Source organism: Colletotrichum abscissum (genome assembly GCF_030869225.1).
Source record: "Colletotrichum abscissum strain IMI 504890 chromosome Unknown Scaffold_17.1, whole genome shotgun sequence".
Taxonomy (NCBI): Eukaryota; Fungi; Ascomycota; class Sordariomycetes; order Glomerellales; family Glomerellaceae; genus Colletotrichum; species Colletotrichum abscissum.
Window position 1 is genome coordinate 530,696 of NW_026850065.1, and position 15,380 is coordinate 546,075.

The 15,380-nt window shown below is 52.4% G+C and overlaps 5 protein-coding genes across 5 annotated transcripts; 2 read left to right on the plus strand and 3 right to left on the minus strand.

Moving 5' to 3' along the window:
* Positions 1-1,888: 1,888 nt before the first annotated feature.
* On the minus strand, positions 1,889-3,057 carry CABS01_07844 (late sexual development protein; the record flags this gene model as incomplete). The annotated part of the gene is made up of 2 exons (XM_060541206.1): positions 1,889-2,635; positions 2,722-3,057. The coding sequence occupies 2 exons, from the start codon at positions 3,055-3,057 to the stop codon at positions 1,889-1,891; spliced, it is 1,083 nt and encodes a 360-aa protein (XP_060402706.1).
* A 1,050-nt stretch (positions 3,058-4,107) lies between these two features.
* Positions 4,108-6,519, minus strand: CABS01_07845 (uncharacterized protein; the record flags this gene model as incomplete). Its single annotated transcript, XM_060541207.1, has 3 exons — positions 4,108-5,296; positions 5,482-6,074; positions 6,298-6,519. The coding sequence occupies 3 exons, from the start codon at positions 6,517-6,519 to the stop codon at positions 4,108-4,110; spliced, it is 2,004 nt and encodes a 667-aa protein (XP_060402707.1).
* An 885-nt stretch (positions 6,520-7,404) lies between these two features.
* CABS01_07846 (uncharacterized protein) lies at positions 7,405-7,716 on the plus strand (the record flags this gene model as incomplete). Its single annotated transcript, XM_060541208.1, has 1 exon — positions 7,405-7,716. The coding sequence occupies one exon, from the start codon at positions 7,405-7,407 to the stop codon at positions 7,714-7,716; it is 312 nt and encodes a 103-aa protein (XP_060402708.1).
* A 96-nt stretch (positions 7,717-7,812) lies between these two features.
* CABS01_07847 (peptidase S41 family protein) lies at positions 7,813-10,670 on the plus strand (the record flags this gene model as incomplete). Its single annotated transcript, XM_060541209.1, has 5 exons — positions 7,813-7,966; positions 8,020-8,409; positions 8,464-9,479; positions 9,548-9,673; positions 9,750-10,670. 5 exons carry the CDS (start codon positions 7,813-7,815, stop codon positions 10,668-10,670), a joined length of 2,607 nt encoding a protein of 868 aa, XP_060402709.1.
* Positions 10,671-10,804: 134 nt separating this feature from the next.
* CABS01_07848 (uncharacterized protein) lies at positions 10,805-14,948 on the minus strand (the record flags this gene model as incomplete). The annotated part of the gene is made up of 8 exons (XM_060541210.1): positions 10,805-11,329; positions 11,391-11,777; positions 11,834-12,075; positions 12,132-12,692; positions 12,746-12,899; positions 12,952-14,126; positions 14,187-14,325; positions 14,373-14,948. 8 exons carry the CDS (start codon positions 14,946-14,948, stop codon positions 10,805-10,807), a joined length of 3,759 nt encoding a protein of 1,252 aa, XP_060402710.1.
* Between the last annotated feature and the right edge of the window lie 432 nt (positions 14,949-15,380).

Genomic DNA, 15,380 nt, shown 5'->3' on the forward strand with positions numbered 1-15,380 from the left:
CCCTGACTTGTCGGAAACAATCCGTGATCCGCCAGCCTAGACCGCGGGAAAAAGACGATGAGAGTTCCTTAGTCATTGTAAGTGCCCCAGTCGGGCGCAAATAAGCTTACTGCCAAAGCAGATTTGATCGCCGTTGCGAATTAACGCCCCGACATGGAGTTCCGGGAGGAATGACTCGGCCCAAGGGTAAGTTACGAATCGCCGTTCCTTGGTCCGTTGGTTGATCGAAGCTTCCACAGAACACCCTTTAGATACGAATTGAATCTGAGTTAGACATTCGGCATCTTGGCCATTGAGGAGCATTCAATCATTGGTCCCGGGATTCGGCAACTGAGTAAGGGACACATGTCTCTGAAGCCTGCCATCTACCCGAGGCCAAGCTCGACCACCCCCGCCTTCCGTTTTCTTACAGCGATCGAATCGATTCTTCCCCCCTTCGCCCTCGATTTCCAGCTGATGTATCACCCGATGATCATTCATTCCAATTCCTCTTCCTCGCATTCCGTGACAGATAGTTGGGCTGAGCACACCGGCAGGCTGGGAGCAGCCCCGGATAGTGACGGAATGGACACCGACAGTAGTAACTGCCAACTGATCACCCGACATACCTGCGTCGGGAGACTTGCCGTCAATCATTCAGTCCGATTCGCAAATTCTGGTCTTTTCGTCACAGATCTAGACTTCTAGGGTATTCGAGTAGCCCGTAAGTCAGATTTTCCCGTTCGGGAACATTGTGTACCGAACCCCTGGTGAGCTTATTAGTCGGCCGTGCCGGGCTATCCTGTGTCGTGGCACTGCATCGACTGCAACACTTAGGCAAACGTCCGAACTGTCAAAAGGGCAACCCTTGAATCCGAAGTATTGGTGGTGGTCTGAGACGGAGCGTGTACCAGACCCTCCTCTGTGCACAGGCACACGGCCCCGTGGCCGGAATGGGGGGCACGACAGGGAATCGCTCTCGCGTTTTGTTTCTCGTTGACCGTTGGTCGCACACACAGATTTATGGAGATCTTAATGAGTGTTTAATGGATCGTCGAGATCATGTTTGCCTCGGACTGATCTACTGCATAGTACCTATACCACATGCACATCGTCGACCCTGGCGACGAGAAGTATGAGCAAGATGGCATCCAGGAATGTCCAACACCATTGTCCACACGGAATAGTCGCTCGGTATGGAATTAAAATTGCTCGTATTAGTTGCCAGTGAGAAGTGACCTAGAGAGATGTGTAAGATTTCCCAATCGGGCCGGCGATATTCCCCTCTGTTGTCGAGAGGTCGGAAGACCATTCTGTGCTCGGCAAGGGGCTCATCGTCTGATGTTCTCCAACGCCTCATACTAGCGTCATCGGCTACTGTACGAGAGTTCCCGGACTTATCTGAAGAAGCCGAGAAGAAGTAGGTACGGCCATTAAAGGAGCCCGATAGTGGATTTCACAAGTAGGGGCTCTCTCGTCATGACGCGACCAAGCCAGATTAGGATTGAGGGGTGCAGATTTGACGGATTAGTAGCCATTTGACGTGATGGACCGTCGAGAAACCTCGTAGTCCTTGGAATTGCCATTAAAAGCAATTCATTATTCCAGCATCATATTCCTAGGCGACGCCGCGTCCAAGATATGACCCTGAGTGAAGAGCGAATTCACATTCATCTTTCCGAGATGATGGATGGAGAGACTGGAGTACATGTAAGGTAAGGTAGTCATGGCGAGTGGTTTAGGATGTGAACCTGAGATATGAACGCTTGAAAGTAAATTGCTAGTCTATGCTGTATTATTTGAACGCCAAAAAAACGCCTTGGCTTGGGATATCTTCCAGATCTTCTACACAACGCTCGCCAACATGCCACACCATTTGTACAATTACAACTCTACAGTCTGCGACCCTTTATTTGTTGACTTGGATCAATCCGGGACCTGCCAGGGTTGCCTTGGGAATGTCGTCAGGGTTGGTGAACTTGCCCTCGTACGTAAGTGCAGCAATAGACAGGCCAAACATGCTGTTCTTATCGAAGGGAAATTCGGCCTGGAAGGCGATCCTCGCGCCGTCCCACTGTGGGTTCATGACTGGGACGCTCAGGGGAACGTTGAGTCCACTCAGGTAGGTCACGAACAAAGGTGCCTTGTCCTTGCCGAGGAAACGGCCTGCCGTGACGATCTCCCGCAAGTCGACTTCGAAGTTGAGCATCTGGTTCTTAGCCTCGATTTCTCCTCCTGCCATCTGCATAACATTCAGTGGTGCAAAGACGGGGATGTCGATCTGGTTCATCTTGAACGGGCAAGAGTCTTTGACAACGAAAGACTGCAGCGCAGAGAAGGCGAATGGCGCGATAGAGGTCGTAAGGAAAGGCTGAGACGATGGCGGGCGCGAGAGAATGCTGCGATAGAATCCATTTTGCTCGCCCTCTTGGCCGATGACGGCACTAACGGCTCGGACGGGTCCGGCGTCGCCATTCTTTGCCAGCAGCTGGTTTGCATCTTGCAGAGTGCCGAGCACCACAGAGGTAAAGGTTTCGGCGAGGGCCACGGCTGATTTCAAGTCGTTTGTCGGGAACTGATACTTGCAAGGCGGAGGTGAAAAAGCCTTGAAGTGGTCCAAGACACCCTTAGCGTCGAGCGCATGGAGCTTTTCTTGCTGTCATAGCTGTCAGTGCCAGTTCCACGAGTCCCGATGACAACCTTCTTTTGCTTCTTCGCTGACCAAAGGTAAGAGAAACTTACAGCAACAACAACCTTAAGCGCGTCGACCATCTTATCCTTCTCGGTTGTTTCCCAGCCAGGTCCTCCATTGGTGACGTTTTCCAGCATGGATGAGAAGAAGGCGACCTCGAATTGTTCGTTGAACTGAATGAGCTGGAAAGCTGTCAAACTGCTCGGCTCCAACTTGGGCGGTGGTGCAGAGTTGGGGAGCGATCCTCGCGCCTCTTCCTCCACAACTTTGATCTGCTCCGGGCTGATCGGGAGTTCGGCACTGAAGGCCCGGCGTTCGAGTGGGGCCGCTGCCGAGAAGCCGGCGAGCATCACCGCGGCGGTCGCGAGAGTTGTTGTGAGCTGCATCTTGACGTTTTTTGTTTGTGTACCACCGAGTTCAAGTTTGTGCAGAGAAATATCCTTCAGTATCGGAAAAGGTGTGTTAAATACCCAATAATTTACACGAAGAAAAAGAGGTGAACGATAGACAGGGGAAGCGAATTGAAGTAGGCGGGTTAAAACGAAACAGGTCAACTTGGCATTAGATTCGAGAGCTACATTGACATGGTTGGAGCGACCGGGACGAACTATTATACTCTCGAGGAGTTTGTTTCGATACATGATCTTGAAACCTGTTTGTTGCTTGGCGCACGTGGACTTGCAACTCTTTTAGGTGGGTAGAGGAGAAGAGCACCGCACATACTCTTCCACGACGTAGGTACACACATCGCGACACACCATCCACACACTTACACACAGGCACATCAGATTTTTCGGAGAGGAATACCCAAGCGCTCTTACGGAAAGATCCTGGGCCGACAGAAATGGACCACACCAAGGCACCCACAGGAATCGCAGGTAGGGCTGGTTTCGGAACGAAGTTGCACCGCTCAACTTGCTCAAACTGGCATGTTACAGGGGGGTAGCTGGATGACGTCTCTGGGAACGGACAGACTGTTGGGTCTTCGATTTCGAAGGATCGTCTACCAAGACAGGGAATCAACAAGGACGATGCCAGCTCTAAGGCGAGCCTTTAACGCCCTGTCAGCCAAGCCGAGTCCTCAAACAAGACATCATTTTTCTTTCTCGTCTGTCTCTCGCAATCTCTCACTTGTCTTTCCCCGCGGTCCACCACCAGTCAGTGGCTTTCACTCTCGATTGAACGAACCTGACACGTGCTCGAGCTTTTCTCTCTTCTAGGCGCTGTATTCGAATTTTGCCGTCCCCGTCCGACAGGTATCCATACGTCAAACGTTGTCTCCCTCCAAGCCTCCCAGTGTGTTTCTCTTCGCTACCCTATTCAGGTAACATGGACCAACCCTAGCGGTATGTCACTGCCGAAGCGAAACCCCAGTCCCCGTATGGAGTCACACCAAACATCGATTAAGATAAACGTCGAACGTATCTGTGTCTGAATCAGGCCCAGCTCGTGCCTCTCCTTGCCATTTTGAAGCTCTGGTCCCGTTCAAAGTCGGAGGCCTTGACCATTTTCCGCTTAGCAGCAGCCATAGCCGCAGTAGATCGTAACGGGGCCTCCCCATGCGCTCCCGAGCCGTCAGAAGCGGCGGCGGCAGTAACGGTAGCATCGGGAGCGTTACCACGGCTCGCACCCGAGCCACCACCACCAACAAGACTGGCCCCCCATCCTCCTTCGCCTATCTGTCTGTTAGTCCAGATTGGTGGTGGTTCCTGATGAAAAGGCCCCGGCGTCATCGCTTGGTCCCTCTTCTCCACAAAATGCGCGACGCCCGTCCGCGAGCGCCTCATCCCTTTGTTGCCGAACTCCGCCAAGCCCTCCCCTTCAAAGTCGAGCTGCGCGTGCGCCCATACGAGCGACTCATTGTAGTTCTCCTGCGCGTACGTGTGGAAGGCCTGACAATAGGCCCGTAATGGTCGATGTTCCTGATTGCCGAACTCCAGGAACCCACGCGTGGCATGCAGCATCTCTTCGAGGCTGCGATGAGGCACATGAACCCATGTCGTTGTTTCTGGCCTCTTGGGTGCCGTAGAATTCTTGTGAGACTTCACTGACGATGATACCGTCGGAGTTGAATTTGCTCTCTTGGCGGAAGCTCGAGCGGAGGCCTTGGCAGCTCGATGAAGGACTTTCTCTACGATCTCATACGCTACACCATCTTGCGAAAAATCATAATGCGCGACGGCGGCAATCGCCTTCAAGCCGAGGTCTCGCTGCGCAGGCGGCTGCTCCTCGATGCGTCGAATGCCAGCGTCAAAGAAGGAGACGACATTCGCAGGCAGTTTATCTGCCTGAACGGCAACGGCGTCGAGAGATTGGGTTCGGTGGAGGTCGTCCAGTCGCAGACGAGCGAGACTGATGTTACCGCTGGCCTGACTTTCAATTTGATGTCGCAAGTCGGCAAAGGCCTCATGGTTTCGGGGGTCAACCAGCCGTCTGCCAAAGGCGGATAGTGGTGGTAGCTCGTCGGGCTTGTTCTCCCTGCTGTTGTTGCTGCGGCTGCCCAGGCCAAGGTCTCCGTGCTCTGTCTCCAGGTCCCAATCGATGAATCGTGAGACCGGTTCCATGGCGGAATGGACTTGAAGCTCAATATGATCAAAAGGTTGGACGAAGTCTGCGGCGTCTCCGCTTCGCATTCGCCTCGGATGTTAGCCTTATTCCACTCGATAGTCTCAACTTCAACTTGGTTCCAAAGGAGCCGCATGTCTTCCCGTAATAGAAGAAAGTTCATTTCATGAAGTGAGAAAGCATCACAACTATGGGTGAAGTATGCAAAGAGAGTGTTTAGTTTGGCACGGCCATGGCAAACTTACCAGTTGGTGCATGTCTTCTCATTGTCTCTGCATTCTTGGCAGAGAATGTATGAATCCAGTTTCACCTTTCCCTTCTTACAGCTCTCACATCGCCAGTAGACATGGAGGAACTTTGACGCATCGTCGTCGCAAGAGTCGCAATATTGCCAAGTAGGTATCGTCTTGAGACATGAGACGCGGGAGGTGATGAGTACCTTGAGCCTTGAGTCGTTCGCCAAGATGGCCAGCTCGTTCTCGAGAAACAGGTCAACGGCCGGACTACACCTGTCAAAGTCGTCGACGACAAGGAACGCGCGATCGAGCATGCCAAGTCGCGACTGCAACGCCTCTCGCATAAGCTTAATCCGGAAGATGTCGCGATGACCGTGCTTCCTAGCGTCGAGGTAAAGTCGATACTTTGCGACGTACGCTTCGTCCTCGTCGACCTGTGTGTGGTTGACGCACAGTTGGTGGAATATGCTCGTCAGAACGTCTTCCACAAAGGCGGTACCGCCCGAGGCCACGTCCGTCCGCACAAAAACTGAGGCGACGGCTTCCCTCTCCCCATGGTACTGTTCTCTCAACCTCTTGGTCGCCAGCGCGGACAAGGTCGTCTGAAATGGCACGAGTTGTAAGTAAGCAAGTAGGTAATCAGCGCATGAATTCTATCAGTGTGATGCATCACCAACCAGCGTCTTGGCATCCGAACAACCCTTGGGACGATCTGGAGGCCCATGACCTTCATGCAAACTGCAAACTGCGACCTGCAAAACAAAGGAAGGAGATGCAAAGGAAAATGCCAGGGAAAACGTAAAACAACAAACAACTTGTACGCACCTTGCCTGACCCTGGTCTACCAACACAGCGCAGCATCCACTTGTTGTCATCCCGTTGCCAGCATTGAAAGATGTCGTTCATGAACACCCAGTCCCACAGTGGGTGCCAGATATCCGCGCCCGGTTCGTGCGACTCGCTCAATGCGGGGTGCATTTCTGACCTGCTCTCGAACAGTTCCCTCACCGCGGGATGGTGCACTTCTTCTGCTTCAACGGCGTCCATGTTTTAGGGTCTCCGTTTCGGTACTAGTATTGGAAGGCTCAGGGTCGAAACGGCGCAACGGCTGTATCTTGGCCCCAGCAGAGCAGCAGAGTTCAAATCTTCAACGGAGCCGGCGGGCTTCCGACATTCAAGAAACGTTGGTTAAGTTTCTTTCGTTCACCGTGCCACCGGACGCTACGGATAGGGCTCCTCAACGGGAAAGAAATATCGGATCAGCGTGAGTCGCGAAAAGGCCACCCGTTCAAGAAACTCAATCAGTTCCACCTCTAGAAAATCGCCGTGCTCGAAGATGCACGTGGTGAGCGGAACCATCGACTTCATCACACCCACTTCCGGGTCTGCAAGCGCCTTGTGTCACCAAAAAAACGGGTGCAGAGATTTGACGGTTGCCTAGTAGGGCCTTACCAGCAGGCGTACAATCTTACCGTTTCTGGCGGTTCGTAAAATCGAGTGTGTTGATACTACCGGGGTTGTAGAGGGGAAAATCAAGCTACCCATGCAGCTGCAGGGGCTGCGCCTCACCGAGTTGCTGGAATCTCACGCAAAATCATCTTCCCTTACTTACCAAACTAATCAAACCAATATGCTTAAGTGCTGACTTACATCTCAGCCGTGAATCCTACGGGACCCAGACAAGCCACATGTCTTATTGACTGGACTTATCGCGTGATAAGCAGCCCAGCCCTAGAAGCAGGTCCCACTCATGCTACAACGACGGGCCGCAGCCACAAGCCGTTGGCACATCCCTTGGAGCTATTCTTTTCTATCGACATTGACGCATCGTGAGCTCATTTTCAGATACAGAGGGTTGACGGTGTACTTCGAAGTTCTCTGAAGCGACTTACACATAATTTGATGTAGATAGGAGAATACCTGACCTCGTCGATGTGCACTGGTCAAATAGTTGTGACTTCATGGCTGTTGCGTGCCTCAAGTTGGGAATGGTGTTGCCTAGTCTCGCGTAGCCTTGGAGGACTGGTCAATGACGGGCTCTACGTCTGGTATTCCACATTCGAAGAAGCAATGGTTACATCGGGCCGCACTATATGCAGCCTCGATGCAGCCCAGCAGTCTGGTCCCCAGGCTCTGGATTTACGATTGCCTAGCAGGGTCATGGGGGCCGAATGTCTAATCTTAGATGGGAAATGGCGCCCGCAGGTGCAGACCTTTGCTTTTTGCCTCACTGATGGAACCTGATTAATAAGAGGATTGCAGCCAGCCATTGTTGAATTTTGTGTTCAAGAGCTTTTTTGCAAGTCAAATCAACCACCGTTTGGTTGAAGTCAAGTCAAAATGCTGTTCAAAGTCCCTTTATTGCTGCTGAGCCACTGCTTAAGTGCCGTGGTTGCTCGCCCGTCTGAGGCTCCGAAGAGTTTGCCACGACGACAGGATGCGCCTGTTCCACCACAATCGATATGTGGCGAGATCATTGAGGCCGTCAATGATGGTAAGTATCGCTTATGCAGGGTTGATTTCTCCTTGGTGTTGATCAAAACGCAGGATATCGGATCTTCTATGCCTCGGACGTATATCTTTGCTTGACTAGCGTTCCTTTCAACGATGCCGTGGCACTTCGCTTTATCGAATATTACAACACGACTATGCAGTTTCAAAGCACATTGGCATACCTCAAGAACCCTCCAGAAGGTTATCAACAACCCGCGTTTGACCTTAACCAAGGGTTGGAATACTTGAAGGCGAACGTAACCTCGGGTGTCTATAAGAACCAGTACCAGTTTGAGGCCGATCTACAGCTTTTGGTCTACTCAGTTCATGATGCCCATGTCGATCTTGCCGCTGGAATTCTCTCAGCCTTCTCCTTTTCCAGTCCCTGGTCACTCGTCACTGCATCAATCGACGGCAAGGAAACCCCGAAGGTGTACTTTGAATGTGAGTGGCTCTGGCCCGGAACCTTGTGTAGGCATTACTAACTTTGAACTCAAGCTCAGGTCCGCGATTATCGAGACAATGGAACTAAGATTTCCGCCATCTCTCACATTAATGACGAACCCATTGTCGATTTCCTAACTCGCTACGCTGCTCTTAACTCAGTCGGCATGCTTGAACCCCACGCCGACTGGAACCAGATCATGGGCAACCCTGTACAGGATATCATAGGGGCGTTGAACATTTTTGCTGGAAGCGGCACCTTCTACCCAGGGGACTCGCTGAATTTCACCTACGAAGATCCCAATCTGAACGCAGTCGCTGTCGAAGAGACCTACTGGGTTGCAATCTACAACAACCCAGATTTCACTGGTCCTCTGACAACCGGCGGTGACTTCTACAACTACTTCGTCCTCGGACTGTTGCCTGCATCCTATGGTGAAGTTCCGCTGCCGCCTGCATTTGGAGGCGGTGAAACGTCAAGCGGCATCTTCAACCCAGTGCCGCAGCAACAACGCCGAAGCTTCTACAACGAGAGTCTGGGAGCATTCCCGCCCAACCCGGATGTCGTGCAGAACAACTTGGACGCGACTGGAAACGGCGGTGTCGTGACCGGATACTTCTATGAGGACATCTCCACGGCTGTGCTCAGTATTCCGCACTTTGACCAGTACGGGTGGGACATTGGCAACTTCAGCTTGGCTGTCGACACGATTCTCGAGGGTGCCCAGAACAGAAGCCTTTCTAAGCTCGTGATTGATCTCACGAATAACTATGGTGGCACAACTGGTCTTGCGCTTCTCTTGCTACGGGACTTGTTCCCTGGCATCGACCCCTTCGCCGGAAGCCGGAGACGCAGCTTTGACATGGCCAATGTTCTAGGCACTGCAACGACGAACTACTGGGAGGGACTTCCAACCAGTAATTTGACAGAGTTCAAGACAAAGGTCGAACTCGTGGCAGATGAGTGGGTTATCACGTCTCGCTTGAACGCAGAGACCAATGAGAACTTCACATCATGGCAGGAGTATGAAGGCCCGAGAAGATACAAGGACGACGACTTCAGCTTGGTGGTGAGTTGACCCAGAAACAAAAGAATATCTAAGTATCCTGAAAAGCTCTTAGCTGACATAAACACAAGGAACGCTACGATCTGTCGAATCCGTACTTCCACCAAGCTGCTTTTGACGGCTGGCTGATGACCCGCTATATTGACAACAAAGATGTTGGCGAGTCGCCGCCATTCGAGCCTGGAAACATCGTTATTGTAAGTCAAGACACCTATCGCCATAAACCGGCTGGTTCACGATACTACAGAATCTCTTGACTAACACGGCTCGCAGCTAACCGATGGTGCCTGTTCATCCGCTTGCGCTCTCTTCCTCGAAGTCGCTACCACTCAAGGCAAAGCCCGCACCATCGTTGTAGGCGGTGCGCCCAAGCCCGGCCCAATGCAAGCGGCGGGCGGTACTCGTGGAGCCCGCATCTACTCTGGCGACTTTCTCGACGCCGACTTCGCCTTTGCACGGGAAAAGGACGAGACTGCTGCGACCAGACTACCGGACGTTCGCGAGTCGGGCATGTACGTCAGTTACGCGGCCTTCAACCTCCGAGACCAGCTTCGCGCGGACGACGTCTCGACCCCGCTCCAGTTCCGCTACTCTGCGGCTGACTGTCGTTTGTACTACACTCTCGACAATGTCAATAACATGACTGCTCTATGGCGAGACGTTGCTCGCGCAGCTTTTGAGGATGACACCATGTGCGTTGAAGGTTCGACAGGGTACACGGCCCGCAACGGCGCGGTACCAAAAGCGCCGCCCAAAGCCACTCCAGTTCCGCTGTCCACACTTAAGACGGCGATCGAGTTCACTGTTGACTATGACCCGGAGACTCCTAACGGACTCCCAGCGGGGCAGGGCAACATTGGAAAGAAGGTGACGCCCCAAGCTTGCGACGCCAATCCTAACTTGAGATGCCCTTTGGGCGGGAAAGCGTGGCTAAATGTCCCGGTTTCCTGTGCAAATAGCCCGGCAGGCAATATCCCGTGTGCCTGTCTCCCGTTGTGCTCGCTTGCAGAGAACAAATGCGGCGATCTCAACTTGCAGTGCGTTCCCCAAACTGAGTACGTTCAAACGACGAACCAGGCGACGTATGGAGCATCGAAGAAGAATGCTGCCAGCACATTCACGGGTGGGACGGTGACCCAGGGCTACTGTGTACCCAAATTTGGAAGTCCGTCGCTGGGATGCCCGTTGTATTGAAGGGCGAGCTGCTGAACTAGGTATGTTGGCGTCAAAAGTCTACCAGCAACAGTATTCTAAAGTCATCTAAATTCTTGTAAATAATTTTAACGAATATCATTGATTGAGTGACTGTCCCTGACCCCTCACTGATATTATGTTTTCGCCTTGTTGCGATTAACTTCCGGGATACGATACTCACTCGCCCTTTCCCTCCTTACATTCTCCCAAAAGTCATACCCACCATCTTTCCTCCTCGTTCTCCTCTCTTCCCGTTCCACCTTGTTGACGCGTCTCTTCTCCCTCTTCTTTCGTGGTACAATCTTCTTGATGCTGGATGCCACAAGCACAACGACCTTTTTACCACCCTTGTATCCCATCCGAACGAATCCTTGCACACGACTACTGAACGCCGCAATAAGCGCCGCTGCAATGATGAACACGGATAGGGGCAGCGAAACGGCACCGATGAAGCCGATAGTTGGAAGCTGAGCATCCCATTCGACTGTGTTCATGCCGAATAAGCTTGTAAAGAAGGACAAAGGGAGGAAGATGACGGTGAATGTGGTGAAAATCATGACTGAGAGATTCTGCGAAGAGGCTAGCTCGGTCTGAAGGCGTGACCACCGAACTTCATCCACTTGAGCCTTACGCTGGACCATCTCCAAAAGTTTCTCATACTGTGACATGTTAGCCGACTTTTAAGACTCAGCAGTGCAGGTTGAGATGTAAAGCACTCACATCATTCCTCGTCGTGTCGACTCTCTTCAGCATCTCTAGCGTCTGGCTCTTGTACTCTTCAAGCTTGGCTAGAGCTTCTTCGAGGTACATCTGCCCGTTCCTCGTGACACTTCTAAGGTCTTCTCCCTCAAAGATCGCCTTCATGTTTCGAACTACGCCATCCTGGGTCTCAAATAGCCTTTCGAGGGACTTGAGTTCATCCTCCAGATCGCGAAGTTCCATCAGTGCTGACGTGTTTTCGCGGTTCTCCCGCTCGGCTTCTTCGAGCTCACGCTTATGGCGCTTCTTGATGGACTCCGGCCGATTGCTATCCGAGTCAGATTCGAAGCCAACGTCTTTGAATGTCTGCATGCGGAAGTGCTTCAGGGAAGAAGTCATGCGCTCGGTCTATACCCGTTAGTCTCAGGGCTTGAAAACTCAGAAGGATGCCGGAGGTGACCTACGAGCATGCTGATTGCTTCTTCAAATATTCTGAAAATCTCGAGGTCAGGATGAGAAGCCCGATCGAGCAGAACAGTGATTGCATGAAGTACGATGAATGCTGCAAGATCCAGTGCATTCTCACAACGGCCCGTGAGATCTCCATTGAGCTCATTGTATACGCTGTTCCTGAGGTCTGCCTGCTGGAATAGGGGGCCCTCTTTTGGCTTTGATTCCCTTCTGTTGAAGAATGTGGTTAAGGTTTCTAAGGCATTTATCAGTTCTGAATTCTTTCAATCGAACCGAACTGGGAGAACCCACTCGTATCAATAGCCCACAGCCAAAGCTCATCGACCATGAGAACCTTGCCATCCTTGATAACCTCATCGAGATCCTGGTTCTCATCATCTGTATCAACCTCATCCTCTAGCAGTCCCGTGCTCGAAGGCGTGAGCTTGTTCATCGGGCTCCATGTCGACCCTGTGGTTTGTCGTCTCTGAAGTCCCAGCTGTTCCAAGTCAACTCCAGCGGACGCGCGATCTTTGGTAAGCTTATAAAGCATCTGATCGTCATCGCGAGCCCATGTGTCTCTCAAGGAGGGGTATGCAAACTGATCAAGAGTCCGGCGGTAGTTGAGTGGCGGGTCATATCCTATGTACTCCCAGATCATTCGAAGCTCCGCGGAGTCTAGCTGTGCAATTTCTCGCGGGACCGGACGAGACCTACCATGCTGCATGCGCTGCTTGATGAAGTTGCGTCGGCGGACGATGTCGATATACGTGTCGAAGTGAAGGAACGGAAGGTACATGTACAGATACGCTGACGAAGGCCCAGCTGGACTGACACGGCCAGAAAGGTTAGGGGACGGATGAGGTGAGGGAGCTTTCGACATAATTAGCTTACGTTACACCGACTCATTTAATTTGAAAGCTCACCTGAGTTGAGGGGAATGATGTTGCAGGCCGGTTTCACGAACGATGCTTGCGATTGAGAGTGTCTTCCGATGACATGCTTCGATGCCCAGTTATCATGGTTGAAGAGTTTCACGAAACTTGGGTCGTTAGGGTTGGCTAGGACACTGAAAACATCCTGTATTGCGGTTTTAGCTCGGCCGAGGGAGGAATTGCGGTCCCGATCTTACCTTGACCCAAGAGGGATTGGTGAATGGAGTGTGAATCCACATAAACTTTCTACCGGTCGGGTCAGGCCTTGAAAACCCAGCCGTCAGATCCTCCAAGGCAGAAGCCCTCGAGTACCGGTCTTGTCGTCTGGAAAGTGGCTCTGAATAGCTCTTCTCTACACCTATTGATGCAAAAGGCTCGGGATCTGGCGCCTTCGGCGACAGCTCAAGTTCTGTTGGATCTGACCTCGTGCTGTCGGCGTTGCTACCTCGACTGGATGGCCGATTGAACCCCGGCGGAGACAAGGCCGGGACCTTGAGGCTTTGCATTCGCCGTAGAGTATCCAAAGGCATCGAATTAGAGCCTCCAGCCATGGATGGACGAGTGACGACGATGCCGGGCGAGCCCTGACTTTCAGAGTCGGAGCTCTTGGGCCGACTCCCAGCGTCCGAGCCAGCTCGCCATATCTTCTGCCCCAGCTCTTGGAAGCCAGCCATAATTCCCAGGCCATGAGAACTGTGTTGTGAGTCTGCCTGGCTTGGATGGGGCGGATTGGGATCGGACCGCGGCCGGAGTGTGCTTCTTCTCAGCCGTTCTTCCAGGCATCGTTCAGGACCTTTGTCCAGAAACTCTTGGAGATGAAGCTTTGTGAAGTAAAGACGAATGGCGGACTCCATGTCTGCATCTGGGTCTTCATAGAAGCCAATTATCTCGACCTTAATATGTCTCTTGAGGTTCAGCGGAGTGTGAATGTACTGGGAGCTCAGTTCTGTAGCTTTTTGAACCGCTACAGAGAGTTCATGTAGGTAGGTGTTCATCGTTTCTGTGTTCCCCTCACCAAAAGAGGCGCAATTGGCATGTTCGCTGTCCAACGAGAAGACCCGCTCCTGCCTAACGGCAAGTAATGATGACTTTATGGAGGCAATGGGGGCGCCGAATCGAACTTCCTTCGCTAAGCCTCTACTCGTAGACCCAGAGCCTGAAAGCTGGGAGTCGATGGTCTCATAGAAGGACCATATCCTGAGCTCGCTTGCGATTGTCGAGAATTCCTCGTCCATCTTGAGAAGAGGCTTGTGGCCTAGTCTCAAATTGTTGGAGATTGAGCGTGGAAGTGGTCGTTGGAGGCGAAGAAGGTGGCGAATACTGTCCTCCAAGTTGTTCATTGACAGGTAACTTGAGCCCTTGTGCGGAGTTGCTATACCGGCATCAGCATCTAGACGTATCCCGATGTCTTCAAATAGGACGTCGAACTTACCGAAAAAGGTAACTCCATGACAGTTATACATAAATGGTTTGAAATACTCGCTCTTGGTTGCTTTCAAAAGAGCCAGCTTGACAACTAAGCCGCCAACACTATGCGCGATGAAGAACAACGGACGAGACCGTTGCTGAAGCTATGTTATCCCGTGGATCTCAAGAAGAAATGTTGTCAAACACTCACGTTGCCATATCTCGTGTTCCAAACTTGTTCAATCAAATCGTTCGCAAGCTCTTCAAGGGTAACCCCCTCAATTAACTCGCGATGACGGTAGAGAAGCACGCGAGCCTCGCTAACCTCCTTCCGAATCCCCTGCCTCACCCACAGATGGGTCGCCTTGGGAAGATGTCGGTTGATCGTCGGTGACAGAATACTCGCTCCCGCGAGCTCTTTCAACGCAGTCGGCGGCACATCAGCGGCCCGTCCGAAGTATCCCTCCGGCAGTGGGTCGCGGGCCCATGTCTCGACTGGGTCGGCTCCGGGACACGGCACACAGACGATGTCGACCAAAGTCTCGTTGTACCCACGTCCATTGACATCGCCGTCGATGTGCGCGAAGCCTGGTCTGGGTTCCCAATGTGATGAAGTACTAGGTCGTGGAGGCGACTCGGTTCTGTCAACTTGCGTGTCTTCCGATGGCTGGCCAGGCGGCAACGTCTGAGGCGGGTCGGTGCGCTCGGGGCTGTCGTTCTGAGCGGCGGCTACTTCGTCGAGGACCGCGTTCTCAGTCTCGCGCGTCCAGTCCTTGTACTCTGACATTGTGCTTCATCACTCTGATCTACCGAGGAAATGACATGGAGATTTCTTGCGAAAAGCGACCTGGGACACTGTCGCTTAAGGAACAATGAGATCCTTGCCAAGCTCATTCTGTTTGTCTTCAATTCTCGACAGCGCAGTCATCATACCGGACGCCTGTTTGCTTATGCAACCACCAAGGCGACCGAACCCCTGTGAGTCTGCGTGACCAGGCTGCATCATTATTGCTGACGGTGGCAGGCTGGCTTGTTCGCCAGCCTCAATTTCCCCTAGTCCCGAAGACAAGCTGCGGACCGAGCCTCAGCGGACCTTCACCTCAGATTGGAGGTTGCGCGGTGTGTGCGGGTAGCGTGCAGAAGGATCAGCCTACGCTAACTCCTCGTGGTCAGCTACGACCTGATATCACCTGGACAATAGAGGCCACAGGCAACGGCG